At 32.7% G+C, this 23774-nt stretch overlaps 1 protein-coding gene across 1 annotated transcript in view; it reads left to right on the top strand.

The window, feature by feature from the left end:
- The window catches only part of LOC107453526 (nose resistant to fluoxetine protein 6), a 45939-nt gene that overhangs the window by 9864 nt on the left and 12301 nt on the right, over positions 1–23774 (top strand). Inside the window, exons 3-13 of the mRNA XM_087168954.1 lie at positions 27–244; positions 2279–2399; positions 4955–5048; positions 7544–7644; positions 8675–8842; positions 11348–11441; positions 11759–11842; positions 12637–12805; positions 14061–14140; positions 18151–18273; positions 22327–22447. Coding sequence (XP_087025080.1) covers positions 27–244; positions 2279–2399; positions 4955–5048; positions 7544–7644; positions 8675–8842; positions 11348–11441; positions 11759–11842; positions 12637–12805; positions 14061–14140; positions 18151–18273; positions 22327–22447 — 1373 coding nt within the window. The remainder of the gene's footprint in view (positions 1–26; positions 245–2278; positions 2400–4954; positions 5049–7543; positions 7645–8674; positions 8843–11347; positions 11442–11758; positions 11843–12636; positions 12806–14060; positions 14141–18150; positions 18274–22326; positions 22448–23774) is intronic.

The raw sequence follows: 23774 nt of genomic DNA, 5'->3' as shown, positions 1-23774 counted from the left end.
GTTTAACACTAATTTATTCTTTTCAGTGGTGGACTCTTTCGGGAAAATACCTAGTGGTATACTTGAAGGAACAGTGAATGCTTTTGGAGATTATGACCAGTGTGTCAACGTAAATGTACCTGGAAAATTTCAAGGACACTATTGCCGTTTGGCAATAAGACAATCCAGCAAAAATTCAGAAAATACATCGTTTGATTTCACACCCATCGATGTATCATATGCATATTACAGAAATTCGTCAAAGGTAGTTAGTTATTCCTGAACAATTATATGTAGCACATTTAAGTTAACTGATTATAAGTCTAGCGGTGCTGATATTATACAACTACAGCGCTATCAATAATTAATTTTATTATTATTTTATAATTGAAACTCTGGCAACTTCGTCAGTTTTTCTTTTATCCTTACCCTTATTCCATAAGCTATTTTATACTTACCTTTCATTGGTGACAACCGGACTATAAAACTAATAAAACTATAAGACAATGCACCGTGCATTGCTAAAGTTAGCATTAAACCTACACCGTTTTGGAAACCGGATCCAAATATATTGTTTCTGCAGTTGGAAGCACAATTCCGAAATTCTTCAATAACTGTTGATCAAACAATTACGCCATAACTGTTAATTATGTCATAAGCACCATTGAATCCGAAATATTCTCACAAGTGGCGGATATATTGACGAATCTACCACAAGACGGCGATTTGGGTGATAAAAAGCCTTCTCAGCTATTGTGTGGAACGAAAGATTTTGCGACTGATAAAGTAACTGAACCATATCTTCATACACTTTGGCTGAGCAGCGATGGCTCAGGGAGTAGAGTGTTCGCCTTCCTGTGAGGCGAACCGGGTTCGAGTCCCAGTTGATACGAATTCCGCATCCGGCTTGCACCGACCACAGTGCTGACGTGAAATATTCTCAGTGATAGACGGATAGCGGGTTAAAGTCCTCTTGCCATCAGGCAAACCGTGGTACGCTCTCGTGGTGTTCCTCTCCATGTAGCGCAAATGCGGGTTAGTTCCATCAAAAAGTCCGCCACGAAGGCAAATTTCTCCCAATACTTGATCCAAGAGTTCCCTTGTCTTCTGGATTGGATTCAAAATTACAAGGCTACGGAGTTGAACATTAGTAGTCGTAAACCCAAAAAATTGGATCGGCTATTCAACGACAATTATTAAAAAAAAAACACTTTGACTTCAAAGATTGCATTTTAGAAATAGGAAGCATTTTGTCAATCAGTGACAATGATTTATCGAAATTGGAGATAAAATGAGGGAAATAAAATCAACATCGTTTCAAAGAGCTGCCATTGCACGTCAGAATAATGACAATATCATAGTTAAGCAACAGGAGAAAATTTCGGAACTATCATTAAAAGTTAATCCCGCTCTAGAAACACTTTTTGTAAAAAGTGTAGCAATTTAGAACGCAGTATATGTTATTATCACTCGAAGTTTGGCGACAAAGCTTTTTTCTTTAGATGCAATAAACCTGGCGATTAGCATAACAAGATCGAGTGCCAGACTAGATCCCCGACCCTCACTGACGACAGAGAGTCAAGGGACGGAACTGTGTTGTCTTTTTATTAGGGACAAAGGAACCGCCACCCACTTTTTTATCGATACAGGTGAGGAAATTTCGGTGATACCCACATAGCCATATGAAAAAAGATAGACGAACTAGAGACAAACTAGAAAAGTTGACAAACTACATCTGTTTGCTGACAACTGAACCAAAGTTAAAACTTATGGACAAAAATTATTAAAGTTAGATTTGGGACTGAGACGTGCATTTATTTGGCCTTTAGTGATTGCAGATGTTAATAAACCAATAATGGGTACTGACTTTCGTCTCATTTCCACCTTTTGATCAATAGCAAAAATCGCAAATTAATAAATGACACAACATCCCTATCCTCTATCAGTATATCTTGTTATCGAGTTGATACACCAATACTAAATGCAGTACAAAATCAGTACGAAGGTATTCTTAAATGATTTCCTGACCTATTACGACCAAAGTTAAGAGTCACAACATTGAACGTTTTATAGAAACCAAAGAAGATCCTATTACCGCAAGAACTAGAAGACTCTCATCAGAAAAACTAAAAGCAGCTAATATTAGTCTTAAATATAAATTTCTTTAACACATTGCTGATTTTATGTTCAGAGTTGATGTCATAAAAATCAGACGGTTTTGTTCCTTAAGTTCAGACTAAGTTTTGTTATTTGTTTTTGCTAATGCAATTTAAACATACTTATACTTTCTGTTATTTAGACACTTTTGGAAATGTCTGCTGAAGGAGGTGTGGATGGTCTGAAATATTTTCCAATAACGACATCTATATGCGTTCCGTCAACATGCAATGTAGAAGAAGTGAGATATCTTTTAGCAACAGGTTAATAACATGAGTCAATCAATTGCTTATACACACAAAAAATTATCCCCTTATATTTCTACACCTCCGATTTGAAAAAAAAAACAATTGCTGTTACGTTAGAATGCATCATTTTAGGCTCATAAAAAGTTTACGTAATAAATTTAAAAATTTATTTAAAAAGATTGGGGGGTTTTTTGCATTTTTACAACACTGTGCTGCAAAATGACAAAACAGCGATTGTTGTATTTCTATAACCTTGTGAAAAATGACATAATGATTCAAATATTCAAAAATTTCAATTCGATTCATTTATATTAATTTAAAAAATTTCAATTTCAAGTATTCATGAAACAAACGGGCGTAGCATTGTAAGCAACAAATTGAACTCCATTTCTAAAAATTACTTCATTATCGACTTATGGAAGAAAAAAGTTGAACAATATGTTTCGAGCAATAATTGTTGTCATATATTTGTGTAATGCAATAATGTTGCAGTGTTGCAAAAATTGACAAAATCATCCTTCAAAACTCATATGCAAATACGCATATGATTTCTCTGTTTGTTGCAGATATGCAAGCAACATTGTGGCAAAAAGTGTTAACATTTTATTTTATAATTATAATATCTCTCTTATACATTGCCATCCTTAATATATGATATTTAGAATACTTAACATGAAACAAGTAAAAAAGGTGAGCTAAAGTGAGGTCGCGGAATTAAGACAAGAAAAAGTCAGTCGAATCACAAATGAGGAAAAACTCCAAAACTAGTACGTTTGCTTGATATGGAAGTGATTTCACAGGAAGCGCTTCTCAACACTAGTTTGTTTCATACGAAAGATCCATACCAAATGAATCAGATACAGCACCTCTCAACACTTGCCCGTTTCATATAGCAGATCCATACCAAATGAATCACATTAGAACAGTTTAGAAAAGATTAAAACCGTTTATTATGGTAGCCTCAATGTTTAACCTAATCCCAACAATCCTCCCAAGGAGTTGACTCAGGTTCGAATTCTATTGATGGGTGTTTGATACTAATTCTTGCTCCCTACTCACACCGACCACAGTGCTGACGTACAATATCCTCAGTGGAAGACAGATAATGGATTAGAGCTTCTTTGTCGTTTGGCTGAGAATGAGAAGTGTTCATGGAGTGCGAAAGAAGGTTATATAGTTCCATCGAAATGTTCCCCACGAAAGTTAGTTTGTCTCAATGCTTGATCTCAGAATTCCCTTATCTTCTGGGTTGGATTCAAAATTACACGGCCACGGAATCGAGCATTGATAGTCGTAAATTCAGAATAGGGTCTGCTGTTCAACACTGGTTATAAAATAAAATAAAATATGATGTTTAGTGCACAAAAATGCTGTCATTTTTTCACAAACTAGCATTCGGCGGTAGGGACAATTAGAAGCTTTAATTTACGCTGTTTTTTTATCAAAATAAATAATACTCTTTTTAAGTATTCAGATTAAATACTAAGATATTTCAGGTACAGATACATATTTAAAAAATATTTATTGACAAAAATATTTTTTAATTCATGCATCATGTTCAAGAAAAGTCGTGAAATAACCCTGCTAGAACTGAACCTTAATGTGGTTCGAATGCCTCACCAGAAATATGCTGATTAATGAATGCAGACGGTATTTTAAATTATAGAATTAGAAATGTTATGAAATCAGATATCAGTATGAACTAAGTTATGAAAACGTATTTTTTCTGTAAAAAAAGGACGTATTTGGAATTTCGATAAGCAAAATATAAAGTGTACTCGCTATCTGGAAAGTACGGTTCCAATAGTTGAAGCAAGAGAGTGGTCGAAAGTTAGGGCTCCATAATGTTAGTTCGACTTTTGTCTCATGTCTCTAAAACTAATAGCGCAAATCAAAACATCTTTAAAAAAACTCAAATTTCCAAAGATAGTTTTGTGGCAAAAATGATAATAAACAAAAAAGCAAATCTTATGCTCTTTTTTAACTTTCTTTTGTAGAAACTATTTGAACAATTTCTTTCAAATTTGTCTATCGTCATATAAAATTACATACTTTAAAACGATATAAAATTTTACATGACTTGCAATTTATAATTTAAGTAAAATAACCATAAATAATTATGAACAATTATTTTTTCCAAAAAACCATATTTAATTGCACGAGGTGCATCATTGCGGGAAAAAGTTTTTCCCATTTGTGAAATTAGTTTTAGAGATTCATGCCATACACAATAACGCAAAAAGTGAACTTAAATGGACCAAACTTTCGATTGTTTCCTCACTAACTCATGTGACAATATTTTCCATAAAGCAGCCACTAGCCGCTCCCATTTTGATAGCCAAAAATCTAAATCTAAGGGGCAAAAAATTTAACTAAATTATTTGTTGGTACTAAATATTTAACGTATTTGAGATTGATCCTCAATACTAGTTTATAATAAGTGAAAGTCTGCTAAGCAAAAATCATTAAGGGTTTACTCTCGCTTACCTTTTCTTAAGTTGAATCTTGTATTACAGGTTATATATAGTATTGATGAAAAGATCAATAACTTAGTTTTTTTTTCTATATAGTTAATAAGCCAAATCAAGACGCTCTTAATATTGCTGTGCATGACTGTCTCCTCAAAAAGGAGTTAAACTTAACATCTACTCAAAAAGCAATACTGTAAGTATAAATAGTATCAAAAAGACAGAAAACTTGATTATTTATTTCATTTTAAGCAAAACAATGAATGCTGGTATATATATATACAGGGTGTCTATAAAAGAACTCCGGGGTTTTAAAAATTCATATCTCACTAACTATAAAAGATAGCAAAATTTAGTCGATTTCTCTGAAAAGAGTAGCTCAAAAAGTTTTACTCATACCAATTGGGAATGTTTGTATCAACTGTTGGCCGCGCTGCAGGGCGTTGACCTTAAAATGACGTCGCGAAATTTGAAATGATGGCGACTCCGCAACAAAAGGCTCAATGTGTTATTTGGCTCATAGAAACGAAGTCTTTAGTTACCGTACAAAGAAACTTTCGACGTAACTATGGTGTTAACCCGCCTTCTGACAAAACCATTCGTCAATGGTTCAGTGCATTTAAGGAAACAGGAAGGGACCTATTCCATGGCCTCCAAGGAGCCCTGATCTGACTCCGTTGGATTTTTTCTTCTGGGGGCATATCAAGAATCTTGTGTATGCAGAGAAAATTCGTGATGTTCAACATCTCAGGGAACGAATAGTCAATTGTGTGGCAACCGTCCCCCCAGACATGCTCGCCAGGACATGGGAAGAGGTAGAATACCGTTTAGACGTCTGCCGTGCCACTAACGGGGCTCATATAGAGCTTTACTAAGTGTTAAAAAAAACTTGAAAATGTAAGCTTTTCAGTCATGTATAAAACATGTATGTATGTTTTTTATTTCATTAAAATATTTTGCCTCAAAACCCCGGAGTTCTTTTATAGACACCCTGTATATATATATATATATATATATATATATATATATATATATATATATACATATATATATATATATATATATATATATATATATATATATATATATATATATATATATATATATATATATATATATATATATATATATATATATATATATATATATATATATATATATATATATATATATATATATATATATATATATATATATAACTTTATATTGCAAGCTTTGAATTGCAAGCACTTTTCTATATGAATAGAACACTTATTAATTTTGTAAAATAAAACTCTACTTATGCCTTTGGAACAGAATTTTCATTAAACGTATTTGTAATACTCTTTTTCATTATTTTGTATTAATTTAGGTCAAAATGTGTGAAAAATAATTATGAAAAAATGAGTGAACTTAGCATATTAATAATTTAAGGTTAAGAAATACAACATGAATTTTCGGCGATATTTTATGCGTCGAAGGTAAATTCTTCCAATCATGGCTCACTTCCAAACACTAATTTTTCAAATTTGAAATTATTTTCAGTTATTTAAATCTAATCGAAATAGTAATTCATCTTTGAAATATCTTTAATTTGCAAAATCAATTATTAATAAGTTTTTGAATGTGAATGAAAAACAATTTCTACTCTTCCTTTTAAATTACTTTTTTATATTTTATATTTTAGTACAAATATAATTCCTATAATCTAACATATTTTTCAGAAACTAATAGACTCTTTTTACAATTAATAGATAGCAAAATATATTCTTATAAGAAACTAGCGCGTGAGAAAAAAATATACATAAAAGGGCCAACGGTGTGCCATCTGCCTCACAGGGTTGACCATTTAACGTACCTTACAATTCGCTATATTATTGTAACGCCAAGGTTACTTATGCAATTTTATTCTATTTTATATTTTATATCCGTCGTTGAACCGCCAACCCAGTTTTTGGGTTTCCGACTACTATTGTTCAACTCCATAGCCTTGTAATTTTGAACCAATCCAGAAGACAAAGAAACTCCTGGATCAGTGGCCCAGACTTATTGATTTGTTATGGTAACATGGAGGACTTTGCGGCTGGACAGATTTAACGTGCATCAGTCACCATTTAGTACACAGAGAATCTTCGGCCAGCGGGAATCGAACCCACGAACTCTTGGGCACAGCGCCCTACCGACTAGGCTATCCCGACCCTAACTTACGCATGCTAATTGGGGCAAGAGAGACCGAGTTAGCTTGGTAGGTATGACACTGAGCCCATGACCAGGAGGTCGTGGATTTGATCCCCACCGGCAGCTGGTGCATGTTAAATCAATCGGGTTACGAAGTCCACCGTGTTTCCGTTTTAAAAAAATCACATATATAGGGGGGGGTACTGATCGAGGAATTTCCTTGTCTTCTGGATTGGTTTAAAATTACGAGACTACGTAGTTGAACATTGATAGCCGTTAGCTCAAAAATTGGGTCGACTATTCAACGACGGTTATGAAATTAAAATAAAATAAAATAGGTGCAAGAGTATTGGTTACCTAATCTACAGATATAGCTAAATAATTTAAGGTGCGTAATATAGGTGTTGTGGTTATAAATTTGTCCCAGCTACTTAACCTTTAAATACCTATAAAGCAATATATAATCAGTCCAAGTACACATTTTTTTATTTTAAACTTAACATTATTAATTTTTCTTCTTTTTGTGTTAAATAGAACTGCAATTATGGTCCTAATTCTCTTCGAAGTATTTGCTACGATGATTGATTTTCGTATAAGTTCAATACACCCTGACGAGGAATACAGATCTACATTAAGTAAGTTGGGAAAAAACATGAAGTTACTTAAGCAAAAGCAAGTAGTAAGCAAAAAGTTATCTAAGTCTGAGTTTTAGTTGAGAAGTATTAGAAATTAAAAAAATTTCTAAGTTGTTGCCTCATTGAAGCATGTTTGAAAAATACCAAATCTACGACTATTTTCACACTATGCTTGGAGATATGTGTATGTAGTTGATGTGTGCGTTGTCAATGCGTACCCTATTGTTGTCAATACGTACCAAAAGTTTAATTTGAATTTGAAATATATTAATTAAAATCAAATTTTTAAGTAAAAATGGAAATCTTATTTTTAACAAAATGGTGGCATTGGTGAAAAAGTTATCTGTCACCAAACTTTCTACCGAAGACCTTTTTCGCAGTGTAGAGTATGTTATTTTTGTAACAACCATGAGTTCTAAACTGTTATTTGTAACTGCAAGATAAATTGAAAGCGAACCAGTGCCCCCTTTGCTAAAAATAAAAATGACTCATAATTTTAATATTGAATAAAATACGCAGTGTTTTTGTCATAAAAAACTTTTTCGAACTCACTTTTAATATTTTAAGATACTCCATCTCCTATTTATTTATGCGTATAAAAAGATGCGAGAACCAAAATTTATTCATTTATTCCTTGACTTGTTGACCACCCTTAAGACGAAATAACTTGTTTTTTAAATTAAAAATTCGTTTCTTCCATTATGTTATTTAAAAAAGGGTAAATAATTTGCCCAATTAAAAGATCTTGAAATCGTCTTATTAAATAGTACTTTAAATATTTATATGGTTTCTCAGTTTCTAAAAATTATTCATTCATTTTATTAAGCGAGTATGAAAATGGATAGTAAAAATGTGAAGCCTTAACAGCACATCCAATTCTCCAAACTAGTGATAGAGCGTAAGTTTCTGACACAAGCAAATAAACTGATTTTCTTTTTTTTTTTTTAATCTTAATTTAATGTGACTGTTTAGAATTATTATTTAAGAAATGATTTTAATTATGTAACTAAATGTCACTGCGTCTTTTTAGAGCTTTCAACAAAATGTTTACTGAGTTTTTCATACCGAACAAATGCAATTCGATTGTTCAAAAGAGATGACAACCCAGATTCAATAAAAATATTTCATGGCATGAAATTTTTAACAATGGCATGGATTATTCTAGGACACAGCATTCTATATAACACTAATGTCCTTTGTAAGTACAATGTGATTGTCATTTTTATATTAAAAAAACGCTTTAACGTACTTTATGTTTTGTTTCATATTGTAAGTCTCAAAAGTGAGCTATTTTTACTTTTAATGTTCAAAATCTAATTTTCTTTTTTTCCTCCTTAATCAGCTCTCTAAACAATGTGTTACTTTATTTTTCCCCTTTACCCGAGTCAAAGTTTTTGATGGTTTTCCATCGATGGTCTAACATAATCTTGATGGTAACCATCATTAATTCCATCATGAACCATTATAGTTTTCGATGCTAAACATCATAAGTAACCCTCATTCCAATGTAGGAATTCGGACTGATTTATGGTGGTCCAACATAAGAATGGCAACTTGTTTTGACAGTTTATTCATGTTGAACCATCTGAATTTCCATCATAATTTCCTATAAATCAAATGTTGGAAGGGTCATAAGCCACCATCCCCCTAATGTAGAAAATCGGACTTATTTATGATGGGCCTATATAGAAAATTTTTTGTTGGTATAGTCCTGCTGAAGCAACTGGAATTATAATTGAACAATCAAGAAAATGCACTGTTGCACCATTATGGACCATCTCGAATTTCCATTATAGTATCTTAGAAATCGAATCTTTGAACGATCATGAACAACCATCATTCCAATGTAGGAATTCGGACTGATTTATGGTGGTCCAACATAAGAATGGCAACTTGTTTTGACAGTTTATTCATGTTGAACCATCTGAATTTCCATCATAATTTCCTATAAATCAAATGTTGGAAGGGTCATGAGCCACCATCCCCCTAATGTAGAAAATCGGACTTATTTATGATGGGCCTATATAGAAAAATTTTTGTTGGTATAGTCCTGCTGAAGCAACTGGAATTATAATTGAACAATCAAGAAAATGCACTGTTGCACCATTATGGACCATCTCGAATTTCCATTATAGTATCTTAGAAATCGAATCTTTGAACGATCATGAACAACCATCATTCCAATGTAAGAATTCGGACTGATTCATGATGGTCTAACATAAAAAAAAAAAATTTTTGATGACGTGTTCCTGAGAACCAACAAGAATTCCCATTAAGCTATCATAGAAATGTATAGATGGAACCATCATGGATTGTTTCTCCATGAGAATCAAGCTTCTCTTGATAGCTAACCATCATAATATTAAAATATCATTTTCCCTCATGGAATGATGGAAGTTTGTAGGCAGCCGACCAGATGGCTGAGTGGTTAGCGTGCCTGACTGCGGAGCTGATGGTCACGGGTTCGAATCCTGCTCAGGGCATGAATTTTTCTTTCTCTCTCTCTGTTTGTTCTATGTCCTTTCTCCTTTGTGTGTGATTGTGTGAATGTGACCAGCCCTATAAACATGTTTGTGGTTGTATGACATGGGCGACGCTGCTTCACCGCAACGCCGTCGCCGATTCTCATTGGATTGCAAATTTCTTGATTTGCCCACAGTTTTTCTTTATCTGTCTCTATCACATATGAATTTGCTGTTGCAGTTTTATCTTGTATAATTTTGAGTTCCATGGCTTCCTTATAAACTATTTTACCGTTTTTGCTACACTTTTCTTAACTTGTACTCACTTTGACTCAATCTCTAATTAGTCGCTGTATTATAGTTTGTGTGTTTTTAGAGAAATTGTTCCTTCAATGTCCTTACAGCAGGATTTATTTCCTCTATTTTTATACAGTTCTTGTTGGTCTTTCTTTTTTACTTACGCCTTAGCTGCTGTATCATTCATATTTTCAAGTTGAGTATCTTTTCAAATTGATTTACAGTATTATTATGGTCTTACATTGTATTTTCACTGCACTTCTCTAGACTTTTACACAATTCTTATTAGTTTCTCCTTATTACAAACTCCTTAGCTTTTGTATATTTTACATTTTTGAGTACAGTATCCCTTTAAATAAATGAAAGTTATTATTGTAGTCTCACATTATATTTTACCAGCACTTTTCTTGACTTGCATAATTCTTATTAGCCTGTCGTTTTTACAAATGCCTTAGCTACTGTATATTTCATATTTTTAGCTTTAAAATCCATTTAAATAAATCATCGGTATTATTATAGTCTATATATTGTATTTTACCTACACATTTCTTCACTTGTACGCAATTGTTATTGGTCTGTCTATTTCACAAACGCCTTAGTTGCTGAATATTTCATATTTGTCGGTTTAGTATCCCTTGAAATAAATATACTGTATTATATGCTCACAGTATTATTATTTTTTTCTGCACTTTTCTTAACTTATTCATAACTCCTATTGGTCTGTCCTTTTTAGATATTCTTCGAATTTTAAAGCTCCTTTGCTTTTGATTAAATATAACTATTGTATTGTATTGTCTATCGGGAATAATTTTTTTTCGAATAATAAGCGTTAGAAATATAATTCTAAAAATAATTACTATTTTCGAAACTTTATCATATTATTTTATTCATTTCACTACAGATGATAATCATTTTTATGCAGCTTATTTAATGTTTGTTTTCAGCGCGACTTTTGGATGGAGTAAGACTGGCTGGACGTTTCTTCTTTCAAATAGCAATAAATCCATTTGCAGGTCCTGACACTTTCTTTTTTATAAGGTATGATTGAGACATATTTTCCCTCAAAGCCTATTATAATCTGCTAAAGTATATAAGCAAATGTTTATCTGTCGTTTATTCGCGAGTACTCACTGTACACCTTGTTGCGCACAGTTATATTTTGCTTACTGGAACTCATCTTCTTTAAATTTTAAAGTATTAATCTCGTTTATAAAATACTCTTTCGAAATTTTCAAATAAAGTTTCTATCATTCATATAATTCTGTGTTTTTTTTATAATAATGCAAAAATGGCAGTTTGTAATTTAATTTGCATCACCGAGAAATTTCTTATTAATTTTTCATGTATTATTGCAGTGGATTTTTGGTAGTCTATTCCAACATGAAGTTAAACCTGCCAAAGATACCATTTGTATATTATGTATTATATCGTTATTTGAGGTAAGTAAATCAGTATTCAGAATTATTTCTGCTCATAAAAATTCCTTTTATTAGAGTAAATGATTTTTATTTCCCTAAGTAAAATTTTTCAATTGCAAAAATTTTTGAATTCACTTAAAAAGTTCTCGAGATATGGCGAAGTACACAAAAAGCATAATTAACATTAAGGGGTTCAAATTTTGAAGCGCTCTCTTGACCGAACTACTGGGACCATGTTTCCCAGTTTGCGGCTGCCCCTATATTTTGGGAGTCAGAAACCCGAATCCGTCAAAAAAATTTATGTTTATTAGGATAAAGTGCGTTTTTGTGTCTGATTTTGTAACTTAAAATATCGTCTGCAATAACTGATTAGCATATTTGAGGTCACCCTTTCGAACCATTAAGATTGAGTCCTAGAATGTGAAGATCTGATCATTAGATAAAATAGTATTCAGGATCGTTCATTTTTTTATGGCCCTCAGTACAATGAAAAAAGCCAAATTTATCGAACATTCATTTACTCTAAAAAATGTCCTGTCTTAAATGAGTAGTGAACTAACTTATTACGAAAGATCAGTCAATTAAGGCTAGCAAAAAGTATAATAAAATTTCGGTGTAAGTTTTATTCCTTATTTTTTTTTTATCTGCATAGAAACTTATTACTCCAATCTGGATCCGAAGCGAAACCTTAATTAACAAAGGGTTCCCCGAAATCTGGACATGGTCATACAACAAAGAAATGTTAACATTTTGCTTACGGCTGGTACAACATGTGGCACAATATTCAAAATTTAATTTATTTATTTCTTTAACAGACTGGTGCCACCGATTATGTTCATAATAGGCGTCTGGATTCTTTCTGCAAGCATAGATCAAGGACCCTTGTTTAAAGAGCATGTTTTTGAAGAGTTCATTGATCACTGTGACAAATTATGGTGGAAAAATATTTTATGTATCAACAATTATAGTGGAGTTGATGGTGAAGTAAGTTATCTATAGTACTAATATCTTTACTTCCGCGTAATACAGATTTTAATTTTAGTTATTTAAATGGTACTTGAATATATTAAGCATCAGAAACTCTACGTGCGCGTAACTTGAAAGGATAATGGCCTAACATTGCTGTCAGCTAACATCTGCATAACATCATTGTTATAGCCACATATTTATTAGCCAGAAAATAAAATCATCGGTGAATGTTTTGAACACAGATTAAAATATTAGTTCATATATTGAACATGGCTCAAAAAGCGTTTTTAAGAAAATGGGCACAGCTCTAAAGACGTTTTTAAGAAAATGAATGCAGTTCAAAAAGCGAATTTAAGAAAATAAATAAAGTTCAGAAAGCGTGTTTAAGAAAATAAATACAACTCAAAAAGCGTGTTTTAGAAAATGGACACAGTAAAAATTATGCGATTTCAATGTTCAGCCAAAGTTTTACAATTACACAAGGAGTCTCATACTAACTTTTCCTTACTTTAAGCATAATCAATTCCCAAGCATTAAAATCGGAATGATCTTTGAAATAAAATGAATGCAGTTCAAAAAGCGAATTTAAGAAAATAAATACAGTTCAGAAAGCGTGTTTAAGAAAATAAATACAACTCAAAAAGCTTGTTTAAGAAAATGGACACAGTAAAAATTAAGCTATTTCAATGTTCAGCCAAAGATTTACAATTACACAAGGAGTCTCATACTAACTTTTCCTTACTTTTTTTAAGCATAATCATTACCCAAACATTAAAATCAGGATAATCTTTGAAATAAAATGAATGCAGTTCAAAAAGCGAATTTAAGAAAATAAATACAGTTCAGAAAGCGTGTTTAAGAAAATATATGCAACTCAAAAAGCTTGTTTAAGAAAACGGACACAGTAGTAAAAATTAAGCTATTTCAATGCTCAGTCAAAGTTTTACAATTACACAAGAAATCTCATACTAACTTTTCCTTACTTTTTTTAAGCATAATCATTACCCAAACTTTAAAATCGGGATGATCTTTGAAATAAAGCTATGCTTCCCATTGTCATTACTGATTTGACAAAAGTGTTGCCATTTTGTGAGAAAGTTTTTTTTCCCTAATAATGTTGTCTCATTGAACAAAATTATGCTCAAATCCTTAGAGTGATCCAATTCTATTCCAATACTATGTAATTAAAAAAAGAAATTCACATTTCGTTTTCTTCTAATATTTATTTGTTGTGGATATTAACTCCATCCATCGGTTTCTTTTATACTAGTGTATGCCCTGGACATGGTATATAGCAGTGGATCTCCAGCTTTACGTATTGTGTTATTTTCTCTTAAATATTTTAAGAAGGTAAGTAACTTCAAATTACTGAAAAACACTTCATGCTTAATTTTATACACGGTTGGAAATTTCTCGGAAATAATGGTTAAACAACAATTTATTTTATATTTTATCACATTCAAGCAAAACTGTCAAATAACCATAAATAAAATGGTAACCAAACTTTTAACAGAGAGAAAAACCAATTATTAACTGCTTTCACTTGATACGGTCAAACTACAAGAATTTTATCACACCAACTAAGCCCACCTAATGAATCCACTTAATTCCTTGCATCTTCCCACTGATTTCAGCCTAGAGGGCTAATCTGTCAGTCTCATGACAACCAAAGCAACCCAGCATTGACACCACAATATTTTCTCCATTTTCTACGACACATGAAGAATTTCCAGTGTCCTGCACTCCCCAATTTGGGTCCCGCACTCTCCGATGTCCATTGCCTAGTGAAAAACCTAGCTCCTGTATCCAGTTTTAAAAAAATTTACGGTTTTGAAACCATACTAGTTGTAAATGGTTAGAAAAAGACGTATAACTCTGTATTCATGGTTTTATAACCATACTAGTTATAAACAGTTTCAAAAACGTAAAGGTAAAAATGTTCTTTACCGAAAATTTTTCGGTGAATCAGCTGGACAAACTGCTGCCGGTCATTTAACCATAATTTCAGAATAAAAAATCTAACAGTGTAGAATAATTCAGTTAGGAAAAACATTTATTTAAAAATCATTTTGTGCAAATAGTTTTTTATACAGTACTGAGAATATTAATTGAATAATAGATAAACTGAATGTATTTTTAAACGTAACTTAGAACGTAAACTTAGATGCAACTCTGTAAGAATTTAAGTAAATGAATATGTTTTGGAAGTATTTTCCATACAACGACTTAGATTCTTGTCTAAAGCTTTAATGAAGAACTGAATTTATTAGAAAACTAGATTGTATGTTAGGCTAGACTAGAAAATAGTATTAACCCCTTCATTCTCGCTCCCGCGAAAATGACGGGGTGAGGTTTCGCCTTCTATTTCTCGCTCCTCTGAAATTTCCGTTCAGTAGTAACGAGCCAATAAGAATAAAACTAATTCATTTCTTTTGCCCGGAACACATTTTATTTCTCATTTTACACACCAGATGACAGTACCAGGATATTTTTAAAGTAATTGTAGATAGTTAGTTTTTCTTAAACTAGATGTCAGCACTAATAAAATACGTGTATTTGCACTTTTATGACAGTTTTCTTGAAAATTAACCGATCGTTAAGGGGTTAAGAACACTAGAAAATAGTATTTAGAAACTGATGATACGTAAAGCATCAAAATCTCTCGTCTGTCTAGAATTAAATTGATAGGAAAAATTCCCTCTCAATAACAAAAGTTCTCAAAAATCCCTCTCGAAGAAGCAAATTGAAATTGTTCAGTAATTTTTTTGTGCGGGACTGAAATCCCTTCTTTCACCCACTGCCAAAATTTCAGTGGAACACAAGCACAGACTGTTTTAGAGGTTTAAGAGAGATGCACACCCAAACTCTTCCTTTAAATTATCATAGATAGAAAGGAAATTGGCTAAATTTAATTTTATAGTTTAAATAGTTATAATTACTTGATAAGTTTTGAGTGTTGAAGGATAATTTTAAAAACTGTTTATAGTTTATTCTTTTTTTTTTTTATTCAAGAACAAAATGATTCCTCGTGCACCACTGAAAAAGTACAGTAATTTATTCATTCAAATAAATAATTCCAAGAAATTGAAGCAGTGAGATATTACCTGATTGAAAAGCTTCTTTCGCTTCAAAAATGTACAAAAAGGAAACAACAGTCTACGTGTTTTAAGCGCATCAGATATGGATGCCCTTTTTAAAGTTTCGCCTGACGTGAGTGTAAGAAAAATAAACTTATTTAAAATAAAAAATTAAAGTTCCTGACGAAAAATTGAAAATAATGATGAGAAACAAAGACCAGTTAAACCAAAAGAGAGAAAAAAATGAAAAGCAGAACAAAAAAAACACATTGGCAGAGAGGCAAATCAGCGTTATGGGGAAGAGGGAAGGAACTAATGTCGTTATAAAGAGATTCAGCATTCAAATGAATAAAGTAAGATTCCCGGGTATCAAGATGAGCTGATGTGACTGGGGTGGAAATATTTTTAGCAAAATCTGTAAAACCAAACCAAAATCTGCTAGTTTGTAAAACCAAAAAAAAAAAAAAAATTATACTTCATTTTAAAAAAATCCGGAACGAGCTTACAATCATAGTGGCAAGTGAATTTGTATTTCTAAAATACACTGGTTATCATAAATTAAGGAAAATTCACAAAAATCGCGATAACTCAAGAAATTACACATGGAATTTTATGAAACTTACCCACAATATACAACACATAGTGAGGTATTAAACAACATAAAAAGAAATTATCAGACATTAATAGTAGTATAGAAATTAGCACATGTATAAAATAAACAAATTGGAAGTATCGGTTTGCAATAGAAAAAGTACCTTTAATATGGAATATGATTGCCTCTAGAAGCAATACAGCACAAACAGCGATGTGTGATGCTTTCAATTATGCGGTCTATCAGTTCAATAGGAAGTGAGAGCCATTGCTCTTGTAAAGCAGTTGCAAGCGTGGCAAGGGTCTGAGGGGGCGGATTGATGGCAGATACACGCCTCCCTAGAGCATCCCAAACGTGCTCGATAGGATTCAAGTCCGGGGATCGAGCTGGCCACTCCATGCGAGTAATTGTTTCCTGTTGAAGATAATCATCAACAATGCGAGCTCTGTGTGGTCTTGCATTATCGTCCTGTAACAGGAAGCAATCACCAATTGCCCCGGCATATGGGCGCACATAAGCATCAAGGATGTTGTCTCGATAAACCTGAGCATTCACGGTTCCCCTTGGAAAGACATGGAGGTATGTGCGCCCTCCTAAGGATATGCCTCCCCAAACACAGACACTGCCTCTTCCGTATGCATCTCTTTCACGGATGTTTGATGGATGATAACGGGTCCCAGGTTCTCTCCATATCAAATAACGTCTACTGTCACTTTCTAGACTAAACCTGGACTCATCCGTAAAGAGAACAGGCCTCCATTGATCTGACGTCCAGTGGACATGTTGTCGGGCCCACTGCAAACGGTCTCTCCTATGGCGTGATGTGAGCGGCACGCAAATGGCTGGTCGTCTCGCATACAGACCACCTTCGTGGAGCCTTCTGCGCACAGTTGACGTTGACACCAACCTTCCGGTGGCTGCAGCAAGAGAGGATCTAAGATGTGTCGGAGTAGCGGTTCTATTCCTGCGTGCACTTAATGTCAAATATCGGTCATCAGCACTGGTCGTAACAGTTGGCCGTCCTTGACTGAACCTCCTAGATGCCGAATCTGTGGTTTGAAATTGCCTCCAAAGTCTATGAACCACAGATGGACTCACATTTAGCCATCTGGCCACTTCTGATTGACTCTGCCCTGCCTCTAGTCTCCCGATGGCTCTCCATCGTAGTTCTTCAGGCAAATGATGCCTAGAGGTCATTATTACGAATTGGCTATCTCAGATTTTCAATGTCGCAATCACAGTAAAATTTGTGTGCTTTCTCTCAAACTTGGACTTTTATGCTCCAGGCAGATGACGTAAGCCGAGTGCAGCGCCACTAATTTGCATATTGCAATTTTACTCAGCTACTCTTAGTGGACAACATATGCAAATTTTGCACGGTTTGGCTTACTTTTGAAAGAGTTATCGCTATTTTTGTGATTTTTCCTTAATTTATGATAACCAGTGTATTTTTATAATTAGTTTTACTTTATTCACAAAAATCTTAAAAGTTTTTCTTAATTCTGAAGACAATAATCATGGAAAGTAGTGTAGAAAGTGGTGTAGTTTTTGTAACTTGAAAAATATTTTTTAAATTAATTTTACTCTATTTATAAAAATCCGAAAGAAATTTTATTAATTTTGAAGATAATAAATAGTGGCTATTGTTTTTGCAATTAATTTTTTTAAAAATAAGTTTATTTCATTTTCAGAAATCCAAAAAGAGTTTTATTTATTCTGAAGACAACAGTAGTGGCAAGTGTGTTTTATCTAATGGCGTATTACGTTCATTACGACTTACCTCCTGTACCCTTTTTGATATACATCGCTCCAAAGTAAGTATATGAAGGGTGTTTATCAATAACTACCCTTCACTTAATACTATGAGTGTAATATCACGCATATCAAAGCTTAATGTTCCCTAATTGGATTCCTGCAAGCGACGTCATCGCGGTTAAGTCGTGGCATTTGTTTATAGCACGATTCTGAAGAAAATCAGGAACGACACACAGTAACCAATAAAATCTGGCCTGAAAATTGAGTCAGTGTTATAATAGACCAAGCCTTATTGCTGTAACGTTAAACTGCTAAACTCAACCACGTAAGTAAGTGCAATCATGCGATTATTTAGGCCTAATGACGTATTCTTATTCTCGAGTTACAATTATTCAATTCAGTAACAACCATTCAATTTTAATTCCACGTGGTAGTTTTTTCCGATACAAATTTTTCTAATATATATCAATCACTATTGGTGACGTGGTGACATCGTTTTTGAGCTTTTGTTGTTCAAAGTGATGACATATTAACAGAAATTACAAATACCCAATTTTTGTATGGCATTGTCAGTATGGTCTTGCATTTGTTTTATTCGTTACCGTCGTTAAACAGTTGACGACTACAAGTGTTCAACTCCATAGCCTTATAATTTTGAACTAAACTCAAAAGACAAGGAAACTTCCGGATAGTCAGAAATTCGCTTTCGTTGATGACTTTTTGATGAAACTAACACGCATCTACGTTAGATGTAGAGAAGGAATCTGAGCACTCCCCCGGTTAGTCTAACGGCAAGGGGACTCTGACCCATGATCTGTCTACCTCTGAGGATATTTTCAGCACTGTGGTTGGTGCAAGCCAACGGTGGGATTCGAATCGACCAACTGTCGCTGGGATTTGAACATGGGACGCGTCATTATGAGACGAGTGCTGTATCCTCTAAGCTATCACCGTTCTTCTTGCGTTTTTTTTCTTTTTCGTATCATTCAGTTTTGATGTGCATGACTTTAAAATCCCCTTTTTTTAAATAAATTTTATATAGATAAGGTAATTGTCACCTTATCTATATAATTTCCGATTTTAATAACATAAGCCACAAGTTAGTAATCCGACTATTGTTTCGATCTATTACATGCTTCAACAAGTTTACTAAATTAAGCTGTTTTAGTATCTAGTGAGCAAGAGAGAATGAATTCTACGAAACAATCCAGAATAAACTATAACAGCTGCTCTGGGGTTCGCGAACAAAAGTGATCATGCAAGTGGTATGGGCGTAATATGAATGAAAAAGTACAAACACGATTTGCAACTTTGACCATTCACATTTTATGTCAATAAGAAAGAAGAAATTCATTTATATCTGATTAATCAAAGGATTAAGCTTAAAGATGGTTATTTAAAAAAAAATATGCTAGTTCCACAAGACAAATAAACTAGTTTTTGATATTTTTATCTCCCCGTAAGTCTCCTTCACCTCGATAATGATTGGTAAAAGTTTGGAAACTCATTTTTTTCTCATTAAATTATTAAATCTATATGCCATTTACATTAATTTTTTTTTTTATAATTCTAGAAATATACAATAAGAATACCAGAGAGTTTCAAAAAAGGTAAACTGATTCTCTAAGAAAATGAATAAGAAATAACAATATAAGGAATAAACAGGACTTACTTATTCTAAAAGCTCTGTTGTAAAAATTATGCTGGGGAGATAAGTTTTTTGTTGCATTTATACAAATACTTGATCTTGCCCAGTTCGTGCGTTTGAATTTCAAATCCGAAATAAGTTTTGCTCCTAAAGTTACAGATTTATTCTTTAAATTACATTTTAGTCTATTTTCTGTCGAAATGTACAAGTTTAAAAGCGTTTTATACAACAGGGGGTCGTGTAAATGTTACGACAAACTTCTAGAGGAGTCAGAGCTTATCGTCAGAATTAGAATTGCTTATAAATCCTTGCCCTGAAGCGTTGTCGCAGGCAAATAAGTGCACGTCCCTATTATGATCTGCCCAGAAGTGCACGAAAAAGACAGGTCATAATGAGGAATGCGCAACTAGCGGCGTATGACAACATTTTCCGAAATGGGTTCCTGTGGAAATTTAGTCCTGATGATGTACCGTAACTCCCCCAGCAGTCCATCGCAACTATTATGTGACCCCCTATTATACGCAGCGTTTTTAAATTTGTACATTTTGACAAAAAATAGACTAAAAATGCCATTTAAAAGGAACACAGCAGTTTGGAGAGACATACTGATTGCATACTTGAAATCAGAAACATGAAAATATCCAAGATCCGCTAAAAAACATCTCTATAACAGAAAACAAAGAAATTATTCCCCAGTGTTATAATTGTAACCGATATGCACATCACTGTAATAATATTCAAATCATAAAACAAGCAAGAGAAAAGTAACTGAACACCACTAGCAGAAACCTTATTTAAAATCATCTAAGAGGCGTTACAAGATGAATCTCCGACACTATAGTTACTATTTTATTTTATTTTATAACCGGCGTTGAGCAGGCGATCAAATTTTGAGTTTACCACCACCAATGTTCAACTCCATAGCCTTGTGATTTTGAACCAAATGCAGAAAACAAGCAAACTCCTGAATTGGGAGAAATTCGCCTTCGCGGAGGATTTTTCAATGAAACTAAGTCGCATTAGCATTGCATTGAAAGGAAAATCGCTAAGAACTCCCACGGTTTGTCTGATGGCAAAGGAACTCTAACCCATTGATGATATTTTAAGTCAGCACTGTGGTTGGTGTAAGCCAGGTGTGGAATTCGTGTCGACCAGCCATTGCAAGTATTCGAACCCAGGTGACCTGGTAGGGAGGAAAGCTCTCAATCCATTGAGTGACCCTGGCTCTAGACTTACTATAGTTGTACTCAACTACTATATTCACACACTTACTACGCTATAGTGTAGGTCTCTATAGTAACCGACATCGCTATTCTACATAGAGATCGTATAGAAATCGCTAAAATAATGGATTGGCCTATTTTTTTTAGGAGCAAGTAGTGCTTTGCTTCGGCAATTGCGATGAACTGAAAACTATTTCTCAGTTAACTGGGGCTGTATGTCGCTAACACTTACTACTGCTGTATGAAATGAGCAAACCAGTGAACCTCAGCTAGAGATCATCTCGTGACAGCTAGACAGTATTTTACTTGCAGTTAGCAATAAATAACTTATTTCTACGAGCCTAAATTCTCCATTGTCTCATTTTAGCGTTATTAGAACAAATTTAATAAACAAAAGAAGTTAAATATTCTGAGATTCATTATAAATTTATCGCATTATTTGTATAATGAATGTAATAATGAATGAGGTAATATCCGTTATACAGGTAACTAATTAGGAATATTCAGATTACAATCTTGCTACTTATATTGTATAATTCGTTCCATTTCCATTGTATAATTATTGCATTTAATGTGATGAGGTTCTACACTAATTTTGAGTAGCCATGTGCCATATGTAATGTGGTACGTATTTTTTACAGTTTCAAAGTTGCTTAAGTTAGCATTGCAAAGTGCTTTGAGTAACGCTTTTTTTTAATCTTGGCCATTTTTTGATACATTTTTTGTTCCTTTCTAGAGGGAATTTAAATCCATACTTAATATTTTAATGGATAAAATATTTAGAAATACTTCTCAGAACATTAGTTTTATTGGAATAAGCAAAAACTAGACAAACAGTTAGCATTGTTTTATATTTCTGAATAAATGAATAAATTATTTTTGTGTTAATATTTCTCTTTTAGAAGGAAAAGGGCGCACAGCATAGCTAATAACGGTACTTAAAAGATAGTTCTTTATTGCTTTATTTTGACTTATAAAAATCTATAATGTAACTGATTATAAGTTTTATTAACTTAAACTAAAGAATTGACATGTAGGAATTATTTGTGTGAAAAAATAAACACAATCCAGTGCAACTTGTGGTAATAAAAACAGTTTACACACACGTTAATTAATACTTCACTGTCAGTACAGAATTTTCTTATTAATAGCATCTGTATACTTCTGATTTGAGCTTATTGAGTTGTTTACACTTACAGGATTACTTGAACATTTTTTAATAACATTGGTTTTATTTGCAGAGCTTCCTTGTACTATACAAAAATAGCACACGTAAGACCAGATCCACACATCGGTTCTTACTGTGTGGGCATTTTGATGGGTTACTATATTGCCACCCAGAAGAAAATAAACTTATCGAGGGTATGTATAGAAACTGCTTAAATCAATTTTTCGTATATTGAATATCAACCATTTGAGAAATATTTGAAAATATGCAGTGATGAATGTAATAAAGTGACAACGCTTCAGATGCTATTTAGTTTTTTAAGACTTAGATCCCTTCCCTCTCACTTCCGTCAAAATCATGGGATGAGATTTCGTCTCCTATTTCTCGTGCTTTTTTTATTTCTTATTTTATACACTCGGTGGCTGCATCAGACTATTTTTAATGTAGCTGGAAATAATTGCTTTATTAACTAGATGGCAGCACTATCCAAATGTATGTATTTGTGACGTGTATTTCACACTCTTAGCTCAGCTACTTATGCTGCTCTTAGTGAATACACGAGGTTTATATTCTGTGATAAAATATTTTGCAATATTATGTATAGTGAGCGAAAAAAAAAAGATATCACTCTGAATAACTTTCGTTTTAATGATCGGATTTTCATGTACTAAGTGTCAATCTTATTGGTTCCTGGGAGTAATGGAATATGCTAATTATTTGGTGAAAATTATTAATTAAGTTACGACATAAGACTCTAAAACGTACTTTCTCTGAATCAACATATATATATATATATATATATATATATATATATATATATATATATATATATATATATATATATATATATATATATATATATATATATATATATATATATATATATATATATATATATATATATATATATATATATATATATATATATATATATATATATATATATATATATATATATATATATATATATATATATATATATATATATATATATATATATATATATATATATATATATATTCTTAATAATTAAAAATAAAATATAATGTATAAATGTGCGTTTGCAGAACAGTACTTCATCAAGGGACACACTGCCTGCAAACACGCAGGAGCTTTTCTGTTGTTAGTGGATTTAACCAAAACTAACAGTGCAGCGAGGCCTCTTAATGAAAAGACAAGAAAAAAACTTTTACCACAAATTAATATCACTATAAATTTGAAAAAGAATCACACCTAAAAGGTACAAATTTTAGATCAACAATTGAATGAAACGCATCCTTAAAGCACAATATAAATAAATCGAAGCAAAGTAACAGTTACAGTTAATAAAAGTGACAATATTAAGTATTCCGAATCAATAAGAGAAAAAAATTTAAGTGCTGACACCTGTGAAGGAATTCCTGAAAAGTCAAACATCTAATCATTGAGCAATAAAAATCCAAGTTCTGCCATCTGTTTTTCAAAATGAAATACATATATATAGAGATAGATAGATAGATATTTACATATTTGGATTCTTAA

Source organism: Parasteatoda tepidariorum, chromosome 8, assembly GCF_982258835.1.
Source record: "Parasteatoda tepidariorum strain Cologne lab strain chromosome 8, Ptep-v5.0, whole genome shotgun sequence".
In the NCBI taxonomy this organism is placed as follows: domain Eukaryota; kingdom Metazoa; phylum Arthropoda; class Arachnida; order Araneae; family Theridiidae; genus Parasteatoda; species Parasteatoda tepidariorum.
Note: the sequence above shows the minus strand (reverse complement) of the source record. Positions and strands in the feature narration are given on the sequence as shown.